A 22,770-nucleotide genomic window follows, 5' to 3' on the forward strand; every position below is an offset into this window, starting at 1 on the left:
CCTCGAGGCCTGGGTTTGGACACCCCTGAACTACAGCATATATTGAATTCAAATCAAATTCAAATTTTATTTGTCACACAAAAGCTCTGATCGAATGATGCGTTCGGCTGAGCGCACCACTCTTTGCAGATCTTGTCTGTCCTGCTTGGTACTGTTACCAAACCAGGTGCAGTTTCCCTTCAGGACGCTCTCGATGGTGCAGGAATAAAAGTTCTTGAGCACCCTCAGTGGCAGATGGATGTCTCTAAGTCTTCTGAGGAAGAAGACACACTGTCAGGCTTTCTTAACCAGGTTCTTAATGTGGCTGGACCATAAGAAGGTCCTGAGTGATGTGGACACCCAGGTACCGAAAACTGTCCACTCTCACCACTGGCGTGCCATTGATGATCAGGGGCTCATAATTCCTCACCTGCTTTGTAGTGAAGTCCACGATCAGCTCCTTAGTCTTGCTGACGTTTAGGAGGTTGTTCTCCTGGCACCAGGTCTCCAGGTTCCTAATCTCCTCCAGGTAGGCCTTCTCGAACACACACACACACACACACACACACACACACACACACACACACACACACACACACACACACACACACATACGCACACACGATGATTTGAATTGGTTTGGAGAACCTTTTTGAACCTTGTAAAGGATCTGAGTTTTACAGAGGGTCAGTCTAAATAGTCAAATTTTCTGAAGTGACATAGATCTTTCTGCTTATTTACTTTAAAAACAAACAAATGAACAATATAATGGAAGGAGCTTTCCTGGTGGGTCTACTTAAGCGGTAAACATGTAAATAAAACTGTCTGTTGTTTGTAGTGTCTGCAGATTAAGTTTAAATTCTTCATTCTTCTGTCTCTAATCATAAACGCAAAGACATGTTACAGACACATTTTGGGGTCTGTAAAGGGGAAAATCTATCTTTAAACAGAACATTTCTTGTCATATTGCATGGTATGTAATATGATGTTTATGAAGTTTTTAATTACAAGTGATTAAGAACATACATATGGCCTCAATGGTCTGGGAATCATCCCCTCCTGCTAATTTACTAGTTTTAAGTAAATAAATATCAATAAATAATTTCAAGTAAAGTAAGTTTCAAATTTCAAGTAAAAAGGAAAAACGTCTTTTTAAATTTATTAAACACGGTGTGTCCTTTTGTGTGTCCCTAATTACAGAATATAACAATTATGCAACAAATATATTGTGTATTTGATAAGTAGGTTTACTTAAGTCAGTCCGTCTGTTTATTGTTGTTAATATTGGATCTTAAAAATATATAATATCCTAACAAAAACACTGTTAATTTTGATTATTCAGAGACATGTTTGGTGAGAGAAATCTTTGTAAAACTATATTTTCCTGAAAATCATCGGAGCTACTGAAGAGTTGCATTTTTATTTTAACAATTTTTAAGTTGTTTTTAATAATACAACTTAAAATCCTTAAAATTAAGAGAAGCTGAATGTTTATCAACGTCATCACGGAAAACGCCATTTCCCAGATATCTCCGGTGTGCTTACGTCAGTTATGTGCGCCCGTAGCTCTGTTTTGCTCCCTTGACGCGCATGACACCAAACCAACGTGGCTTTTGCTTGAGAATAACTTTTTTTTTTTTTTTTTAGGTATTAGTAGGTATTAGTTACACGTTCATTAGATAAAATCGTTTCATGCAAACAGCGGGAAGAGTTCCTCTGACACGTAGGTCAACTCGTTTTGCTGCCTGAGAAACAAACTCGTGAGTAGCTCAGACATCATATAGGACTATAGGTTAGCTCTCTGATAGCAAAGAAGTGCGCTCGAAAGATTTTTCATCTCCAGCAGCGGTTTACAAAGGTGTGCGTTTTTCTAACAGGACACACAGAAACATGTTTAATGAGGATGAAGACTGGAATGATGAACAAGAGGCTCAAGTTTTGAGTAAACCTGCCCTCAGTAACACCAAGAAGACAAGCAGTGGCATCAATGTGAAGGTACGTGTTTCTTTTGCGCTTACGTAAAACTTAGCACTTTATTCTCGCAAAGCATTACTATGTTTCTACTTATCGTAGTCTCTACTCGTTTTAAAAATATATTATTCAACCTGCTGTGATCCTCTGATCAGCCCAAGGTTGTGGGTAAAAGCAGCCTGATGCGGACACTGAAGACTCTGGGGCCAGTACCAGAGTGGAAAAGCGACAACCATAAACAGGACAGTGATGAAGACTCCGAAGAAGCTCCATCAAACATTAGGACAAAGAAGAAGAGAAGAAAAAAGAGAAAACTTGCAGAAAAACCAGAGGAGCAGCAAGAGAACATAGACCAGCTCCTAAAGGAGGAGAAACCTGCACCAAAAAAGAGGAAGAAAAACAATAAAGCTGGTGAGTAATTAGCTGGTTATAAGCTTAGAAATCTGACACAGTGGTCTGCCACATTAGAGTTTTTAATCCGGCATCTGTAATTGGAGTATTTGGATGTACAGTATTGTGCAAAGTCTTGAGTCACGTCTCATTTCTTTGTATTTTTTTTAAGAAAATGAGAAATTAGTTCATCTATTTAGGGGCCATTTGTTTCCATCTCACCCTGTCCCTAGCATCCTCCTCTGTCAACCAACCTTCTGCATGTCCTCTTTCACTGCATTCATGAATCCGCTCTGAGTTCTTCCTCTTTTTCTCCTGCCTGGGAGTTCCTTCTTCAGCATCATTTGTCCAATATGTCCAGCATCCCTCCTCTGCACATGTCCAAACCATCTCAGCCTTGCCTTGCCTCTCTAACTCTATCTCTAAACTGCTCAGCATACTCATATCTAGTATTGTCTAACTGTGTCACTCCCAGTGAAAATCTTAGCATCTTCAACTCTGTCACATCCAGGTATGCCTCTTATGTTTTTGTCTTAAAACTCTACATCACAGCAGGTCTCACTACCATCTTGTAAATCTTCCCTTTCACGTTTCAGGCTGTTCTTCTGTCACTCGTCTCTACCCAGCCTGCACTTTCTGCTAATTATCTGTTGTGTTTGATGATCTTGCCCTGGTCTTTTAACTTGTCCACCTTCATGACCTCTAATTCTTCCATCTTCACTGTTACACATGTCCCCCTCTCATTCACACACATGTATTCTGTCCTCCACCTCTCCAGGCTCTCTTCCACACACTCTCACTACAGATCAGTGTTATCTGCAAACATCATTGTCCATAAGAATCCTGCCTAAACTCATCTTTCACCAGTGGAAACAAAAAGGGAGTCTGTGCCTCTTACTGCACACCCCACCACAGCCTCGGTGTCCTCATGTCCTGGACATCTTCACATACTTCTGTCCATATTATATGCTTTCTCTAGAGCGAAAAAGACACAGTGCAACACCTTCTGGCCTTCTCGAAGCTTCTCTATTGTGGTGCAAAAATACATAAAAAAACAAAACAAAACACAAGCATAAAAGTATAAAAGCTGAGCAAGGTAAGGTTTTTTTTGTTGATTCAACCCAATAAATTGGCATAAATTATGCTCTTGCAACAGGCTGCAAGTAACAATTCAAAACTAGTTGTGTTAGATGTCTTTCTTTGCCCTGAAAATGGTCAGGTGGAAGGATAGAAATGAGTGAAGAAGCAGCCAATGTCCCAAAAAAAACTTAAGACTTAAGTCTTTCAGAAAGCCTGGAGAACTATTGCTCAAGATCACTACATCATTCCAAAAGTCTGGCTCCTTGGAAGAAAAACTTAAAGAAATTAGGGGTTTTGCATAGTACATAGTACCAACCTCAATCTTTCCTGAGTGTAAAATATTGACTAAACTGTTTTTCTTTGTTTTCTTCCAAAAGGATCTTCAAAGGCAAATGGCACATCTTCAGGGGAGGAGAAGAATAAAGAAATGACTGAATTACTGGTGAATGTAAACAATCCACAGAACACAGAAAAGATCAGCAGAAAACAGTGGAAAAACAAAATGAAGAATAAGAGGAAATGTAAAAATAAATACCGCCAGAAACAGCCTGAGGAGGAAGTAAATAAAGCAAAGTCTGTGGGTAAACACGAACTTAAGGAAGTAGTTAAACCTGATTCACATAGCAACGGCAACACTGGCAAAAACAATCAAAAAAAGAAGAAGAAAAATCAGAAACACCCTGAGGAGGCGAGTAATGAGAAAGAAACAAAGTGTGTCCCAGTTCAAAAATGTGTGCCTGAATTTTCTGCTGATGGATCAGAACAGAAAACATGTGAACCTGCAGTGGAGATTAAAGTTAATCAGCAGCAGTTCCCCATGAAAAGACTGAAACCTGAGCAGAGCAAAGCTCAGAGTCTGAAAAGACAGAAGCTGCAGAGGATGCTGCACAACCAGGAGACGGAGCACCACGAGACTCCTGCAGAGCAGGAAGATAAGCCGGCAGCGTCAGAGGAAGAGGTGAAACAAGACCGCTCTGCCTCCCTCAGGTCCCGGATGGAGCAGCGGTTGGAGGCCGCTCGTTTCCGCTACATTAACGAAGTTTTGTACAGCACGTCCAGCGGTGAGGCCAAGCGTATGTTCAAGCAGGACCCACAGGCTTTCTGGATCTACCACAAAGGTTACACGGCTCAGGTTCAGAGGTGGCCCGCCAATCCAGTGGACGCCATCATCTCTTACATTCAGAAAAAGTGAGAAACCTTCAATTTTCTGTGATGTTAATGCATGAAATAGATTTTTGTCCACAACCAAGGAATCTTCATGATTACAAATTTAAAAAATTGTGCCAAATTTTTTAAATGTGTATGCCTATAGCTGGCATACACATTTACACCAATAACCCAAACAAGCACATTGTGTTCCTTACTCCCACCCTTTTAACCTTTGGGCCAGTAGAAGCTGTGATATGACTGTGAAACAATCAGGTAATATATCCATGAAGTATAAACACTGAAATGTTTTAGAATACAAATAGTTCCAAAGACGTTTAAGAGCACAGCTGGGAGTATCCATTTATTTAAACTGCTTTAGCATTAATTGAATTGGGGCTTGGAGCACAGACCAGTTAAAGTGCTCTGTGGTCAAGAAAGTGTGAGAATGCCTGATAATGGCTTTGCTATAACAATCCTTGGGCAGCGTTTCAAACAGAAACAATTAACCTGATGATAACAAAGCCCACCTCTTTAAGACAAGTTCATGTGATGAAAAAGTCCCTTGGAGGCAAGGAAAAGCTATGAAGAGGACCTCTGAGCACAAGAAGTTTAAAATTAAATCTTAAATGTCTGCACTGCAGTGTGTTGTCTGACTGAATAAGTTGGTTTGTCAAAAAAATTCACTGTGCACTGATGGAATTGTGCTTTAAGATCTTTTCATCACAGGATGATCTTAAAGTGGGTCTTTGGTGCTCATTTCCACCTCCATCTTTTTTCTTGGACTTTGCCTGATTCACCCTTCAAAATAATGCTTTTGAGTTTAGCCCCTCTGTTCGTCACCTGTCTAAACAAACTATTTTATCTCCTTTCCCTTTAAACCAACTTTCTTCTGAATTGCAGCCTTGTTGTCCAGCACAAGGACTGGACAACAAGGCTGCTATTTTCACAGAGCTGTGTGCCACCTCAGATCACCATGTTAAGGATATCCTGCCTAAAACTGCCTGAAACTGAGTATTTACTGAAGGGATTACATACAGTGACCTCACCATGGGAAACTTTGGACATATTTAAAATGACCATTAAACAATGTGACATTGTGTATATATAAAAAAGAGAATAGGGAGAGGTTTCTGTCATTATTAGGCATCATATTCATACAAGTGGAAATCCTTAGTTGGGTTCCTGTCTGCATAGAGCGTGCAGTGGGGTTGGGACACCCACTGGCTCACCATAAATTCACCTGGAACAGAGATCACATCTGCTTCATTTGCTTCAAACATTTGTGTTCTCACATGCATCTGTGTTTGGTAATGTCTGGAAAAAGTTCAATGTTTGCAGTGCATGTGTAAAACTGCTTAAGACAGGAGATTCTTAATCACCTCAGCTCAACATCTGAACGATTCATCATATTTTGAGCAGAAAGTACGGTGTGCTGAGTACACTGTTATTTTCCGACTTTCCCCAAAACATTTCCAGACCATCTCTGTTCATCTCAAGAGTAAGAAGAAATTCTTCATGTAGAACTCCTGATGCTGACATCATTTATCTGCTGTAAACGGTAAACAGAAGAGATTACTCTGCTGCACACTCCCGACAGCGAGGACTCACGCAGCTGATAATTTTGCACTGTGGGTGTTTAATCGATGCCTCGTTTTGCTGCTGTGAGAAGATTGCATCGTTAACATCAGCAGTTTGTCAGAAGACAATCAGCAGTTCTGACTAAAATAAACAATCTACTGTATGCTTTTTTTATTTTGCAGACCTTCCTCTCTCGTGGTTGCCGACTTTGGTTGCGGTGACTGTAAAATAGCGCGCAGCGTGAAGAACAAAGTTCATAGCTTTGACTTGGCAGCCACCTGTGAGCTGGTTACGGTCTGTGACATGGCCCACGTGAGTGTCTTTCTGCAAAATATCCACACAATCTCTGCAATTGTCGTAAAATGGAACTAAAATGCAACACCCCGTGTCTGTGCAGGTGCCTCTTAATGACGGCTCTGTGGACCTCGCTGTGTTTTGTCTGTCCCTCATGGGGACCAACCTGGCGGACTTTTTAGCAGAGGCCAATCGAGTGCTAAAAAAGAGGTGTGACACGGATTCTGCATATGCATGTGTTTAATGTCGTGCACACACTGCGTTTCTCATTGTTTTTTTTGGCACCTTTGTTGCAGAGGAGTCCTTAAAATAGCAGAAGTGGCAAGCAGATTCGACAACGTGCGAAACTTCATCACTGCACTGTCAAGTCTTGGATTCAAGATGGTGTCGAAGGTGAGAAAAAAGGGTGATGCTTGGGACTATGTTTACAGGAAAACAAGTACTTCTTCCTCCTTAAAAATATGAAAGTGTGTCACAGTTATAAGATGAAGGGCTGAATCAAACATGTAAAATATATAATATTTACTGTGTACAGGTGTATTTTCTTTCTTTTGTCGTTGTCCCTTTTAAGAGCCTGTAGCTGAAAAATGCTTAATAAATTTGTCACAAGTAGATCAATGTCATCTAAACAACTGAGTCTGAAGAACACTTGGACCACATGATGAGTAGTTGCTTAAACATTCATGTTTGTCTGCTAGAATTACCGTTATTTTGTCTTTTTCTTCCTTTCAGGACACAGAAAATAGTCATTTCTACTCCTTTGAATTTGTGAAGACGGGAAAGGCTCCAGAAAATCTGAAGAAAGTTGGGCTGCAGTTGAAGCCTTGTGTTTATAAGAAGAGATGAAGATGTAATAGGAATTCATAAAATAACTTCTCTGTGCATCAGTACATAACTGGACAATGCTTCATGGAGTCACAGTTAATATACACTTAAATGTATCATATTTTTTGGTATATTTTTGATACCAAAAACAGAGGTCTGTTTATCAGTATCAACGTGGATGCACAGTTTCTCAGCACACAATGCTCAGATCATTGATTGTATGGTTTACTCAAATACTGTAAATAAGAAATGTATTTACAGTCCTGGAGTAAGTCACTGTGTTGGGTACAAAATCAAAAATAGCCTGGCGACAGAGTTTTCTAAGAGAACTCTGTAAGTGCTACAATTGCTGTTGGAAAACCTTTAAAAGTCTTTAAAAATATAAACTTTTAAAAATAATTGTATGTGATGTCTGTGATCCTTCAGACTCAACATTTCATTCCCTAACCCTATTACAATTACTGTATATGAACAAACAATTGACTCCATTATTATTTTCCACAAGAGGGCATAACAGTGCTGCAGAGAAGCTGCAGTTCAGTCTATTTACAGCTGAATCACACATAGTACAGAAATGTATTTATAGCTTCACTCCTTTTGTCATAGCAGATGGTCCTGACTAATTAAGCATTGCAAAGACACTAGAAGGACTTTTTTTCATGTTGGAGCAGTGTGACAGTCATCAGTATGTGGGACTATTTGCTGTGCTTGTAATGAGTTTGTTAAAAATGTAAGAAGTTAAAGATGAAAGATATTTACTTTGGAATCACTTTATTGACAGATCAAAAATATACATCTGAAAATAAACTGTAATAATGAAAAATTCAAGTAAGATTTTTGTTTTTTTCTAAAAGTGCAAATTTTATGCATTTGAATAAAAAAGCCAGCAAGTGCCCCAAACTGCAGTTCCTAAGTGCTGTTGAAGCTAGCTTCAAAAGGGAGTGGCTCATGTTAAATATTTACAGGATGGTGAAAAAAAAACCCAGTTTTGATTTCTATGGATGCTTTTCCCTTTCATAATAACTCAAGGGTGGATGCATTTTGCATTTCATTTTTGTATTTAATTGTTTTAAATAAGTCATCCATCTTATTACCTTGTGTGTGTCTGCAGACGTAGTTGTAACCTGTTCCGTTACAGAACTGGACTTTTTGTGCTGTCTAGTATTATGGCCTGGTCGCCACAGCAGGCAGCGCTGCATGGTTTGATATCGCAGATGTTTTTTTTAAAGCACCTGCCCTTTCCCATAGGGATTTGTGTCTCCTGCAGGAGTCTAGTATTATGGCCTAATGAGTATTTTATTAGTCTGCGAGTTACTGCTAATTACCAGATATGTTACAATGTATGAATATGAATAGTTTGTTAGCACTCCACCCTCTAGTACAAATATGTGAGGTCATGGCTCAAAAAGCTACTGTGGTTACACTAACACAGAGGCTTCAGAATGTGGAGTCTAGTATCAATGGGTGACTACGTACATCTTTTATACTGTCTTTAGTTTAAACAGTAAAGTCATCAATGCTAATCTGCTCAAAATCTCACATTATTCAGGATATATACACAGTTTTTTACTTCAGTGCTACAGAAAAACAAAACACTTGAATAAAGAGTGCTACAGTTTCACTAAGATGCCACACCTAGTTTGTGCACAGCTGGATGTGGTTTAAAAAGCCCCGCAAAGCATTGTTGTCTTCACACTGTACTCTTGATGTCAATGACTATGGAGTAATTGACCATAGGAGTGCTCTCTTTGCTGTCCTTTTCTGTTACTGCTGGCTTCTTCACCTCAGGGGAGCCGGGGTCCTGCATGAGGGATGTCAAGGCTGAGAGATACTCCTCCTGAATTATACGGAGACAGATGGAGATATGGAGGAAAGGAGTTGTTGAATTTAGTTTGGGATTTGAGACACTTAGCAAACTGGAGAAAATCATCAGATTTAAACGTACCTTGTGCTCTTTCCTGCTGTTTCTTTGGCTGTAAAACAAAAAACAGAGGTTGAATGGTGAATTATCTCAGTCTGGTATGGCAACCTGACTGTGGCAAACAGGAACAAACTGGACAAGATTGTCAGAACTGCTGGAAAAATATCATTAGATAAGCTGTATCACACTGCTGCCTTACAGAAAGCTCAGTCTATTGCTGACTAAAAACGCCCTCTTGAATCAGATTTGATCAAATGGCCCCAGGACAACATTATAGGGTGCATTTTGTGCCAAATGCAATTAGTATACTGAATAATAAGATGCTGTGATGTGATTTCTATATTTTGATTGATGTTTTATGTATGTATATGTATGAATGACTTCTGATTACTATCAGTATATTTTTATTAAGAATTGATTTGTGACTTGGTGAACCAAAGACAATTATTCAGTTCAATTTAAATTAACCTGCTTTAAAATATTTGTGAGAGATTTCACCACTAGATGGCACTGTGACATAACTGGCCACACTGAGTCAATTCAAATAAGCAAGCTGCAGAGGTGAATGCATTATATGTGACGGGAATATCAATGAATACGAGTGGTGACCCAAGCCTTCATCATTGATCTCTGGTGTCAAAAGCAGACGCTCACTTTGTACACTGCGACCTCAGTGACACAAACCCAGTGATGTCCTGCTGCTGACAAAAAAATGTCCCCATGCAGCACTGGAGATGAGGGAAAGAGGAGTGGGGGGTTGACATTAGTCCCAAAATAACTTTCCTCTGTGGGGAGTCATGTTTTCTTGTTGTTCACTGGGTGCCTGACCTTCCCAAATTAACTTGACAGGACCCTCCCACTGGAGCATGGGATAACGCGCCTAGACTCCGTCAGCCAATGGCACCTTCACCAAATGTTCCAGTCAGAGTGACAGGCGTATTGAAATAACCTGTAAACCACTCTTGTGCAGCTCTATTCACAGCAGGGCTTGATCTGATCCTGACAGACATTCTTGTGAGAAGTTAGATTTGGCAGTGAATGTGGAAATGTGGAAGCTTCTGGAGGCAGAAACCATTAACAGTTCTAGGACTGTGAAAGATATCCCACATCAGTACTAAAAGATGTGACTCTTTCTCCAACAGCAACAGGATTAAGAGATGAATTTGTGGATTTTTTTTCGCTGGTGAATGGCAACTTGAATTTTATTATACTAATAACTTCCGAACATGTGGACTTTCTGCACATTTTACCTTCTCTTTTGCAAAGTGTCGGTGATGATAATTGGCCAGCGAACAGCAGTCTGCTGCACAGATTGCCAGAAGTAACACCGCTAAAAGCCAGAACAGGAACTTGGAAATTAAATCTGTTTTTCTGTCCTCTACCTGTCTGCAAGCAGGGCTGTGGTGGCAGAGGCACCTGTCTGCGTCAGCCACATTACTTCCTGTTTGTGAATAACAGCTTGGTACTGGGGTTTTGGTTAGTTGGGTTAACGATCCACACATCCTGTTTGTCTAGTACTCTGTGCCATCGGCAACATTGCCCTCATTTGCACGTCAGCGCATCACCTGCCGAGTTGCTGTTTGTCACCTGTGGAAGCGCTTAACTCACCAGCACACACAGAGGATGATGACAGAGATAAGAACGAGGGCTAATGCTGAAGAGATGCAAATCATGGATGTGAGAGCTGCAACACAAAACACACAAAGAAACTGATATCAGCCAAACATCTCAGAAAACCTCACAGTGAAACTGGTTACGCACGTAGGCATGCAGATAATATCAGTATCTCTCTATTGTGTCATGTTCCTCTGAGTGCAAAAGCCCATCATGGCAGACACGTACCGAGCTGTTCAAGCCTAGTTGTGACTTCCACCTGAATGCTGACTGTAGCAGTGTGGTGACAGAAGGATGCCCAGCAGGTGTACAGGCCTTTGTTCAGCTCTGCAAGCTCTGACTGGAAGATCATTGCAGATCCCTCCGTTTGCACAAATGAGCCATCACTCCTGAAATACCAGGAATTTACAACTTTAAGTGACATTTTGGGGGAAATATAGCCATGTGCTGTATTGCTGAGGGTTAAATAAAACTCTAATCACTCTGTCTGTACAGTAAATGGGATGCTGTAGATAACTGGCTTAACTTTGCTTACAGAGTGAAAGCAAGAAAAGAGCTAAGCTGGCTCTGCACCACTATCCCTAAAGCTCACTTTAACGCTTAACATTGTGCCAAAAAACCCCAAAACAAAACCAAAAGTGTAAAAGTTTCCATTACAGACATTATGTGCCAGATCAGTTCTTAGCTGGTAAAATCATTTTAGCTGAAAGACTGAAAACAGGTGGAAAGTTGGTTAAGAAATCTCTGCACATTACTCTGCATTACAAAAGTTGTTCACATGTGGTTACAAAAAAATCAACAAAAAAATGTACAAATGGACAGAACCAGGGTAATTATTTGCCTTTATTTAAACGGTAAAATACCCCCTAATAAATCGTGCTCTATGACAATGTGTTGCTTCTTCTACTTCCTCTACTACTGTGGGAACACTCAATTTTGTGTGTTCACAGGAACTTCCTGATCATGATTAGGTGGTAGATAATAGATATTAGATAGACCTCCTGCCAGCTGAGACTATAATTGGACAGGCTACTGTTTTTTTGACAACAGTAGGAAAGTTAATGCACCTGGTACTAAAGGTACTGTTTTTAACAGAGCCTAGTTGTTTGCCTGCTCCCAGATAAAGCAAAGTTGAGCTATCTCCTTGCAGCCGTTGGCTATTGCATTAAGCTCTTTACGTAAATAACTCAACTTATATTTTCAGAGAGCTACTTCTTAATTGTGAGAGCACAGATTTTTGTGCAGTGCACTATGTTCAGCTTCCTCATTATGAAAGGTGGTTTGAAACACAGGATACAGCACCTCTTACAGCTGAGCTCGTACTCTGGCACGTTGCCTTCAATTTCGAGCAGTATTTTCTGGTTGTGATGATTCTTGTCGAGGGACAGTCTGTATACAACAGGTTGATCGCTGTAGCGGCTTTGCAGAGGAGTCGTGAAGTTCAGGACTCTCAGAGAAGAGATATCTGGCAAAAAAACAGTAGAAATATTAAAGATGAACTTTGTGCGTTAGTGTTCACACGAGTATTGTTTCTGTTGCTCTTACAGTATCTGGGCACATGAACAGTCCTTCTCTGTGTGACCCCTGGTTCAAAATGGTACACACAAGTCAGGTTTTGCCCCTCATGACGGTCCAGAGGAAACTCATAAGTCACCCTGACATTCATTGAGTTTCTTTCATATTCTGAGTGCACGGAGGTTTGCCTTTCGTTTTTTTCGGGAAGGTCCCATGCAAGGTTTGTCTCGAAACACTCCCCTGTGCACTCGCACACTGCCAGCCAGAGATGAGAGTCTTGTTGTCTCACCACAGATGCGCTCAGCAGGGGGGCTTCTGAAAAAGAAAAGGGGGGTATCAGGAAGGGGATGAGCAACCGTGTGAGGTTGTCTGTGTCATAGAAGGAAATATTTCTAAGAAATGACTAGCGTACTGTGCACAGGAATGTTTATTGTTCTTTCCTCTTCTGCCTCCAGGCTCGGATGCTTTACTATGCAAGTCAAATTCTGACCGGCATAGAGAGAGGACAGGAAGTGTATAGAGCTGCGAGCGAATACCAGACCATCAGCCTGCTGTTTGGTCTCCACCAGGCTATCGATGCTGTTGTTGGTGTTCCGTACGTGCCAGGTTATAACTGCTGCCGGAGGGGCGCTGTCCACAGAGCATTGCACCTTTGTGTACTTCAGACCTTGTCTCCACTCAGTGCTGGTGTTGACTGTGATGTTAGGGTGAGCTGTGCAGGAAAGAGAAGTGTAATAACAGGAAGTGGAGGGCTTCCACTTGATGAACAAAAATTAAATCTATGGCCACATATATCCGCTACTGATAAGAAATTAGAGTTGGTTGCTTGATTTGTTGAACATACCACAAAGAGGGAGTGTTATGCTTCTGTTCTCTGGTTTTTCAAATGCTGGGTGATTTATCACACACTCTGCAGTGAGCTCCCAAGGCAAGCAGGGAGGGAGGAGTACAAACCCCCTGACAGAGTGGCTTCCATTATGAGAAGTGGAGTTGAACCAAAAGTCTTCAGACACACCCTCTGGTAGAAGCCAGGACATGTTGGCTGCAGGAACAGCATCATCTGCTGAGCACTCAATCACTCTGCGTCCATCTTCAGTCCGCAAATCAACTCGTATTGTAGGAGGAACTGATGGGAAACATATAGAGAGAAGAGTTCACATCAATATTTCATAGTCAGATGATAGAGAAGGTCAAAGCAGAGTTTCACCTACCTTGTTGTATAGGTTTAACAGTGACATTGAACCGCAGCACTGCTGTAAGGTGCTGATAAGAGAAGATGCATTCATAAAGACCAGCGTGTTGAAGATCCACAGGGCCCTGGAGTCTAAGGCTCTTGTCCACCAGCTTCACACTCTCAGGCAAGGGGCCATCATCTCTGGAGGGCAGGTATGCAAAATATGCAGGAATTCAGAAATGTTTTCATTTGTCCTAATATAAGAATACAAAATGAAAACAGAGCTTGAATAAATAAACATTTGAATCAGAAAATGTATCTAAAAATGGTTCCTGCTAACAGTCACTTGTGGTTTTTGTGCCACCAAATGTGCCACCACTGAAACTACCTACATATCCTGTGGAGGATGTGTATATTCTTTCACTGTATATATACATGAAAAAAGTGTGACTGAAGCTTGTTTTTATTTCTGAAAAAGCATATTATTTTTGCATGTACTGTTCATTTTTTGCTCCTTTTCTTTTGGTTATGTGATTAGTTTCCCATATATCTGAACCAGCCCATCCAGCACCAACAAGTGTTTCTCTGCAGGTTACTCGACCATGACCTAAATTCACTCAGTTGCTGATTAGATATTTGCACTGATGCACAGTTGAACAACTGCACCTAATAAGGTAAAATAGGTAAAATAAACACAGTACCAGCACTTACTGATGAATATACTTCTTATTTTGTCATTAATGGGCAATTTCCCATTGATACTTTTTTTAATAGGTCATTTTTATCTGTCTTTCACAATCATATTTGTGCACAATAATGGAGTGGACTTACTTTGTATCAGATTCTCAACCTTAACCTTTCCTAACATGATGGATTTTATCATCATGCCAGCTCATAACACAGTCTGTCTGTTACAATGATCATTTTTAGAGTTCGAACACAAGTCTCCACGATATATGAAATTGATGGAGTAGCCCTTTGACACCAAATATTTCCTACTTTTTGCAGATAACATTGTAGCGTGGCACATTCGCTTCGACCTCAAGTCTGATAACAGCTTCAGTCTCCTCTTCTTGCAGCTCCACATCTTCAAAGTCATTGCTGTTCCCTTCCAAGTCTGAGTACAACTGACCTGCAGCCAAATCTGTAGATAAAAAAAAACAAAACAAACTCTGTTCCTCTGTTACCTCTTGAGCATTAGCAGTTTATTCAACACTGATTGTACTCACAGAAAACTGGCAGTGTTAGGGCTTGTGACTCCTTTTGTGTAAATTTTGGATGGTCAAACACACAAGTGATGTTGTGACCCCCGTATTCTGTTACAGGGAGGCGGACTGAGACTCTCTGTATGTCTGAGTCTGTGTCGTTCTCTCTCTCCAGCTCTTCAGCCGTGTTCAAAGCCAAAGAGATGTCAGTGTCAGGTCTCCCTCCAGATGAAATGCAAGAGACCACCCAGAAATCATTTCCGTCTTCTTGCTGTACCATCTCCGCTTTAATAGTCACATTTGGCCTTGCTGCAGAGCAGGAAGAAGGGCAAGAAGAGTTATTTTTCACAAGCTCTAATGTTTTTTCCAGCAAATTAAAAAGTCAGATAGCAAGTAGAGGCTCAGGGTGTTTTGGTTAAATAGGAAGCTGGGGCCGGATGAGCTGAATGTTAGCTAAACACACGCCATGAGGAGCTTCTGCTTGGGTTTGGAGAGTGCTGACTTAGGCTTATCACCTGTCCCATCTGTTGGCTGAGCTGCAGCTGAGAGCAGATGTCTGGCCCAGCTGCTACCCAACCAAAGCTGAGAGAACCGCAGGCTTTAATATGAGGAATCAGCATAGATCAGAGTCTATTATCAAATACGTAAAAGTTTTGGTGTTACGCAACAGTCAAATGCTTCTAATGAGCAAGTGGGTTAACACCTCATAATAAATTGGGTGCCGGGCAGGGGTGTGCACACATTTGGAGTGAGTTAATGCTCTTTGGCTTTTAAAAAATTCCATCTGTTAACACATAAAGTTATGTCTGCATTTAACCACTGCAGTTTGAAAATGACCTAAGCTGCTGTGCTTCAGTGAAGTGGAAATGTATTATGGACAAATGAACTGGGTGGTGTGGCTTACATTAATAGGACTGTTACTAGAAGGTCTGCCAATGAAACAGCAGTAAGAGGCTGTAATGCTGTACATATTAATATGATTGTATGAAGAAAGCATTTAAAGCTTTGTTACCAAACATATACAGTGGTGTGAAAAAGTGTTTGCCCCCGATTCCCAATCGCCTATTTTTTGTATGTTTTTCACACTTCAATCAGATCATCAAACAAAAATAACACATGTAAACACAAAATGCAGTTTCTAAATGAAGGTTTTTATTATTAAGGGGAAAAACAATCCAGACCTACATGTCCATGTGTGAAAAACTGATTACCCCCTAAACCTAAACCTAACTGGTTGGGCCACCCTTAACAGTAACAACTACGATCAAGCATTTGTGATAACTGGCAAAGAGTCTTTTACAGCCCTGTGGAGGAAATTTGACGATCCCATCTTTGCAGAATTGTTCTAATTCAGCCACGTTGGATGGTTTTCAAGCATGAACCGCCTTTTTAAGATCATGCCAAGGCATCTCTATCGGATTCAGGTCAGGACTTTGACTAGGCCACTCCAAAGTCTTCATTTTGTTTTTCTTAAGATCTTCAGAGGTGGACTTCCTGGTGTGTTTTGAATCATTGTCCTGCTGCAGAACCCAAGTGCACTTCAGCTTGAGGTCACGAGGAGATGGCTGGACATTCTCCTTCAGGATGTTTTGGTCGACAGCAGAATTCCTGGTTCCATTTACCACAGCAGGTCTTCCAGATCCCGATGCAGCAAAAACAGCCACAGACCATCACACTACCACCACCATATTTTACCGACTGTTTTCTTGTGTTTTCACTTTAAATTTGTGTGATTCATTTTTGAATTGGCATCTTGGGTGAGCGAAATTCATGGACTACATGGCGTTTTAAATAGCCTGCAGGGGCGACTCCTATAGATGCAAAAATATACTGATCGGTATAAAGCTTCATTTAGACTTCTGTGTTCATATTTAGTAACAAGAAACTCCTTTTATCTCTACACCACAACCTCCCATGTCATTCAAGTTGTTGTGATGGAGTTCTGGTTATGGGATATGTTATGACGTATGATGTAGTTATGGTGTAGTTATGACGTAGTTATGAAGTTATGACATAGATCTGATTCGGGTGTAAAAGTCAGGCAAAAATGGCCCACAGCTTCCCTGCTCTATGACCTCAGGAAAATCTGTAATTTTAAGTCTTATTGAATAAAAATTAACTTTATTTAGCTTTTTTCTTTCTAAGTTAGGCTTTGAAGTGGAAACAGCAGGTCTTAGGTTGCTTAGAGTCTGTCATGTCTCTGATCAGTGTGACCACCACCATCATTGTAAACAGATGGATGGCAGGTCATCGGATTCAGCAGCTGCTACTACACTACATATGAAGACAGTCCAAGTACTAAGCATATTTATTTGCTGGGAAGAGAGCAAGGAGCTAAGATTTATTAAGTTAGCAACAACATGTACATGACATGGTGACAATTTTCATCCGGAGTGAAGGAAAACTTTTATACTATGAGAAATCTTTCTTGCTTTGGTCCAATACCAGTAGAGCATCTAGGTGTAGTTAATGATCCGACATCCTGCCTTTGCCTGTGAACACTGACAGTGTGAGGGGTCTCGTCATGGTAACCATGCTTTCATGACAGTCAGTGCAAAATTGCAGAGGTATAATGTTTGTTTGCTTTGTGGTTGCTCATTATCATTACTGACTTTACCAGTAAATAACAGTGTCAATGAGGGTTGTGCTAAAGAGTGAGTGTTTGCAGGTGCACTAAATTACAGTGTGGATGGTTTTATATTGATGTTTGCTGTATTAATCTGTCTTTCCTGTGAGCTCGTGGCTTCTGTATGTGTGTTTAGCCTATATTTTCATCTGAAATGTTCTTTTTATTGTTATGCTTTCATAGACCAAGATTATATTTTTTATTAAAGTCTTTAACTTACAATCATGAAAAACTAACTTATCATTTTATCAGCTCTGTAATAACTGAGAGTGCTGCTTTGCTTGTACTGGTCATCTGCACTGCACCCTCTACATGCAACATGTTCCTGCAGCTCTGCAGTGCTGTGGATAAAACAGAAAGGTGCTGCCCTAAAAAAACAACAAAGAGAAACAAAATCATGACCCAAATGCTAAAATGCTCAGTGGACCTGGGAAGAACTGCAGAGTCAGGTAAAGTAAGGACTCGTTACTTTGACCCCCACCCCACCTCCTTTTGTCCTGCGCTTTTTATATCAAAATGTTGGTTAAAGCAGCTTTAATGATTTGATGAAATCTATGAAACTAAATATCGTGATTAACTGGGATGCTGGATTTTTAGCTTTAATGTTGTGCAGTCAGATTTTCACCAGGTCAACAGGTGCAGGTGTGCATCTTTTGACCTGCTAGACTTGAGCCATTAAACTGCACTGCACCATATTACAGTACTGTTATTAATTAGTTACTGGGTCGTTGCTTCATTTTTGCTTCCATATACTCAGCTTCAATGGAAGAGCGCATTCCCACATGAATCCATAGCACTGTGCAATGTGATTTATGGTCTGTCACTGTGCATGTGGAGCAGAGTGAGAAGGAACAGGCTGCATAAAAACTCAGCAGGAGAAAGTTATTGTGTTGCAAGATGCTGAGTCATGATGCATGATTGCAAACGTCTGAGTGGTAATGCAATGCAATATGTCACCACCTAGCAACAGGGACGTAAAAACACAACAACTCTGATGCTCTTACTGTAGGTTTCCACCCTAACTGTGGTGACCGCGGGCTGTGGGAGGGTCAGGTGTTCAACCACACAGGTCACGTTGTCCTCGTCCTGCAAGTGGGTGGGAAAGCGGAGGACGCTGCTGACGGTGAAGGTGTCATTTGACGGAAGGGTGTTATTCACAACCTCGATGAAGGGGAAATCTGAAGGAGGATGCCCATTCACCAACCAGCTGATCTGGGGCTCAGGCCTGCCATTGATGGCAGAGCATGACACAGACTGATATTGAGTCCCATTTATGGCCTCTGCATTCAGAGTGATGTTGATTTCTGGTTGAACTGTGAACAAATTGAAAAATAAACACGTTGAGTAACATAGGCAGGTCTCAGGGTAATGATGCATCTGTTTAATTAAAATCTGGTGGTGCATCAGTTAACAACTTTTAAGTTTAGAAATGTTTGTGGCAACTTCATATGGCTTATTTCTTCTCACAGAGGTGAGTCGGTTATAGAAAAGAAATCATATGTTATTGACTTAGCTTACCTAATACAGTGACGATTACAGTGCCAGTGTAAGTATCTTCAAATGATTCGAACTCACAGGTGTATTCTCCTTCTACTTCCACACCGGTCACCCTAATCTGAATTGTGAGGTTGGTGAGAGAAACTGGGAGTGAAAAGTTATCTCTTTGAAATGGTCTCCCATTGATAAATCCTGCCAGTCGCTTGGCTTTTTTTGAACTGATCTGTTGTTTCCACTCGCTGCTGTCAATAGGATTGTCACCCATATAGATACAGCTCAGATACATGTCCTCTCCCAGGACTGCTGTGATTCTCTCAAAATGCTCTTCACTCGAACCTAATGAGAGATCAGAAGTTCAACTCAGAGATCTTGAAACTGAAAACATTGAGAAAGCAGAAATGCCTTGAGGGGGAATGGGTTTGATGAGAGGACTGAGCACAGGAAGATAGATGTTACTTGTTGTGTTGACTCAGCCTATTGTCTGTCACTAGTTAAGTAAAACTGTGATCGATGAGGTAGACTAACTGGGTCAGTAGTGATGAACTCCTCGGTCATTTTATCACGATTAGAGCTTGCCATTGACTAACCAATAGAAACAACAGTAGAGGTGCTTTGAGCTTAATTATAATATGTTGTTTTAGAATGAATTTGTGTGTCTCATGTCTCAATAAAAAAAAAGACATAAAATCATATAAAAATTAGGCTAAAACAGACAAACAAACTATATTTAATTTGTTGCAAGTAAAAGAAACTGAAAAGAAAACTGGATGAAAATGGAAAGTTTGGGGCTCGGTTTGAAACAGAGGAGGCAGACTGCGTCAATAACGAGCAAGCTTCTTTTTTTTAATCCACAAAGTAACAAAATCCAACAGGAAAATCCAAAAATACAAGGAGTGAGGAAACAGGAGAATACGAAGGGTTTCAGAGGGCAACACACAGGGAAGCACACACAGGGAATGTCACAATGATGAAGACGGGACTATTTATACACCGAGGGCTGACTGCAGGATGAAAAACAGGATGAGAACGAGACACAGGTAAAAGTAATTAACACAGGTGAAGACAGTCAGAGACGGGAAGTGAAACTAATACATCACATGAAAGATAACCAAACCTCAAAGGAAATAGACAAAAGAGGAAGAATAACAGGGAGGAGAAGACTCACAGGCACAGAAAGATGACAGAGGAAACTATAAGTCACTCATAAAATAAACACAGAAATCAAAGACTCATTCGTAGTAATATCACCAGAAGTAAAGCTCACAGTCTAGAATAATAAAGAAATTAAAATACTATTCCCAGCATTCAACAGGCCCTAAACTGAAACCCCAAACCCTAGGATCATAATATTTTAAAATAAAAGATCAATAAAAGATTAAGCGAGTTAATTGTCTTCACTTTATAAAATTCTGCTAAATTATTTTTGTTTACAGAGAAAAAGCCAAAGACAAGAGTTTAACTTGCACACAATGACAGTAGTAAATAAATGCAGCCTTGTCTCCTGCCTGTGTATCTGATGGAGGACTCCATTATGTTAATGAAAAGAAAACCATCCAAAATAAGATCCACACCCAGACAGGGTCCTCTGCACTGTTTAGAAATCAGCCACAGTTAGGGCATTTCACAGGAGAGGGCATCTAATATAGGCTGGCAGGTTTTAGCACTCTCAGAGAGGACAGTGTGCAGACTTTAATGCATACCAAGTCCCCTTCTCTCTCTGCTTCCTCCCCAGACTTCATCAAAGTGCACTTGAGGACACAGCTTGCTCTACCAGTCAGCTGGAGCCAAGAACCTCTATTCAGCTTAAGGTACATGATGAGTAAAATGACGACAGCTTACTGCTGCACTACTTCATTGAAAACCTCTTAATATGCAGCTGGCTGCTGCAGTCTAAACTGTTTGCATCAAGCACTGTTAATGCTGTTGGTCTTACTATACATCACAGCAAATGGAAACAATGTGGAGAGGCTCCAGAGCCTTTTAAGAGCAAGAGAAAGCAAGAAAGAGAAAGAAATATGCTATATCAGTTCAATTATGCCTGGTGGGCTCGTAATTCATTTGCCCTTGCAGGTTAGTGCCAAAATAAATGTCAGCCAAGAATGGAAAAGGCACACCTTAAGGATACAAACTAAGTAATAACTGTGAAAGAAAAATCACACATTCTTCTACTGCATCATATTTCCTGAGTCCCAGGGGCTTCTTTTTCTCACCAGACAGCAACAATGCACCAGGGGCACAAAGCACACCTTCCTCTGCAGACTAGGGATGTGGTAAACAAATAAAGACTTTCGACTTTAGAAAATGAAGCTCTTTCACACGTTTAAACTTTCATCTCCAGCTGGAAGTCTCTGTGACTCTGCAGAACTGCAGAAGGACTGCACCAAGTCAAAGGGAAGAATCTTTAAATAAGTACAGCCAGGAGAGGGTTTTCCCCAAATCTTAAAGCCCTCATATATTAGTTTTAAAAGCCTGTAAAAAAAAAAATGCTGCGGTCACACCGAGGGAGCTCATATGATTCCTAATAATGAGCTGCCTGCCAGGTTGACATTACAAACATACAATCAGGAATGTGCTGCACAAAAAAATGTATTATTTAGAACTTTGTGATGCATTCAGTGTGTAGTTTTAACACTCATTTGTAATTATAGTTGGACTAGTCAGTAAGGAAAGCCAGTAGCCCTGCTGGGTATAAATGCCTCAGGTTAAACAAGAGCTTAAGGTCCAGTAAAATGAGCATATATACAGCTGACTTGCAACAGATGGATTGTAACTCTGCAGACTTACCCAGAATTTCCAAAGAATGAGCAACATGTAAGAGAAGACCCAAAATCAACAGCCATGAGCATCCCATGGTGGTGTCATTGACTGAAGCAGAACTGTATGGACCAGCTGTATGCAGGGCACAGGGTATTTAAAGGGTGTGTGTATTATGTGGTTCATGGTTTATGGCACACACCCTCTACAGCTGATATTCAAGAGTGAGCCTTATACACCTACAGACTGTACATGCGCACACACACACACATAAAAGCAACTTCTTCAGTTTGCAACAGTAGGTGTTTTCTTGTGTGTTTTGCATATGTCTTACAGTTCTGTTTTTGTCAGCATCGTTATACAGGATGCGTCTGTTCAGTTACTCAGCCACCTCATATAGCACAGTATCTTGGGAAGTGGTAAAGCTATGCATCCCATCCCGCCTGGGACCTGCAGAGACTGCCTGTCTGTGAAACAGCTCGCTATCATTCATGCCCTGCAGTTTGTGAAATCACTCACTTCTGGTCATTGTTTCGTGGCATAATGCTCCTCTAATTCACTTTGACTCTGTGTGTTTTATGTTTCTTCTTTCACAAAGACTTTTTCTCAGCATAATTTATCACCCTACGAGGAAAAATGCAGCAAAAAAAACAATTGTGGTAGAGAACAGCGAGTCTTGCAGAGGCTCAGCAGTGCACAGCTTGTCAGAGGTTGCCATCTTTCTCTAAAGTTGATTCGCTTTGGCACTGACTCATGTGGACCACAGAAGGAAGACAGTGAATGAAATGACCTAACCGAAAAATTTCTGTCAACACATCTTTTTTTTGATCGTGTGGTTTGTAACGGCTGTTTTTGAATTATCCGGTATGAAACTGCCAGCCATAGTGAGAACTTTTGTAGGCTGTGAAACTGGCTTTACAACAAAGAAAATGGTAGATATCTCATCCTCTTTCGCTCTCTACCTCACATACTCACACACCCATACAGAATAGTGTTTCCATTACTTCACAGGACTTTACATTTCCTGAAGACTCCACCATAACTACTACTTGTCTAACCTGACCCTTACTCTGACCTTAAATCAAGTCTCCACCCTAAAATTGACATATTTACATTATGTAGAGGAGCATTTAACCCCAAAAGGGAGGCACTTCCCTGAACTATAACAGTGTAAACAGATTTATGGCAGAATGAGTTA

The 22,770-nt window shown here is 40.7% G+C and overlaps 2 protein-coding genes across 3 annotated transcripts; one reads left to right on the plus strand and one right to left on the minus strand.

The window, feature by feature from the left end:
- Positions 1 to 54: 54 nt before the first annotated feature.
- Positions 55 to 8,440, plus strand: rrp8 (ribosomal RNA processing 8). Of its 2 annotated transcripts, none has more exons than XM_039622906.1 (8): positions 55 to 508; positions 1,857 to 1,974; positions 2,106 to 2,361; positions 3,798 to 4,608; positions 6,330 to 6,459; positions 6,545 to 6,651; positions 6,738 to 6,834; positions 7,174 to 8,440. In XM_039622906.1, exons 2-8 carry the CDS (start codon positions 1,870 to 1,872, stop codon positions 7,285 to 7,287), a joined length of 1,620 nt encoding a protein of 539 aa, XP_039478840.1. In that variant the 5' UTR covers positions 55 to 508; positions 1,857 to 1,869; the 3' UTR covers positions 7,288 to 8,440. The 2 variants fall into 2 exon arrangements, with proteins under 2 accessions (XP_039478840.1, XP_039478839.1); XM_039622905.1 differs by lacking the exon at positions 55 to 508 and adding an exon at positions 1,530 to 1,739.
- si:ch211-149e23.4 lies at positions 8,021 to 21,689 on the minus strand. Its single transcript, XM_031759441.2, has 14 exons — positions 21,603 to 21,689; positions 18,840 to 19,154; positions 18,326 to 18,634; positions 14,720 to 15,004; positions 14,490 to 14,634; positions 13,528 to 13,691; positions 13,161 to 13,442; positions 12,729 to 13,028; positions 12,347 to 12,631; positions 12,104 to 12,266; positions 11,030 to 11,190; positions 10,796 to 10,871; positions 9,212 to 9,239; positions 8,021 to 9,103 (listed from the first exon to the last, which is right to left on the minus strand). Exons 1-14 carry the CDS (start codon positions 21,667 to 21,669, stop codon positions 8,957 to 8,959), a joined length of 2,727 nt encoding a protein of 908 aa, XP_031615301.2. The 5' UTR covers positions 21,670 to 21,689; the 3' UTR covers positions 8,021 to 8,956.
- Positions 21,690 to 22,770: the final 1,081 nt, after the last annotated feature.

Source organism: Oreochromis aureus, linkage group 14 (genome assembly GCF_013358895.1).
Source record: "Oreochromis aureus strain Israel breed Guangdong linkage group 14, ZZ_aureus, whole genome shotgun sequence".
Taxonomy (NCBI): Eukaryota; Metazoa; Chordata; class Actinopteri; order Cichliformes; family Cichlidae; genus Oreochromis; species Oreochromis aureus.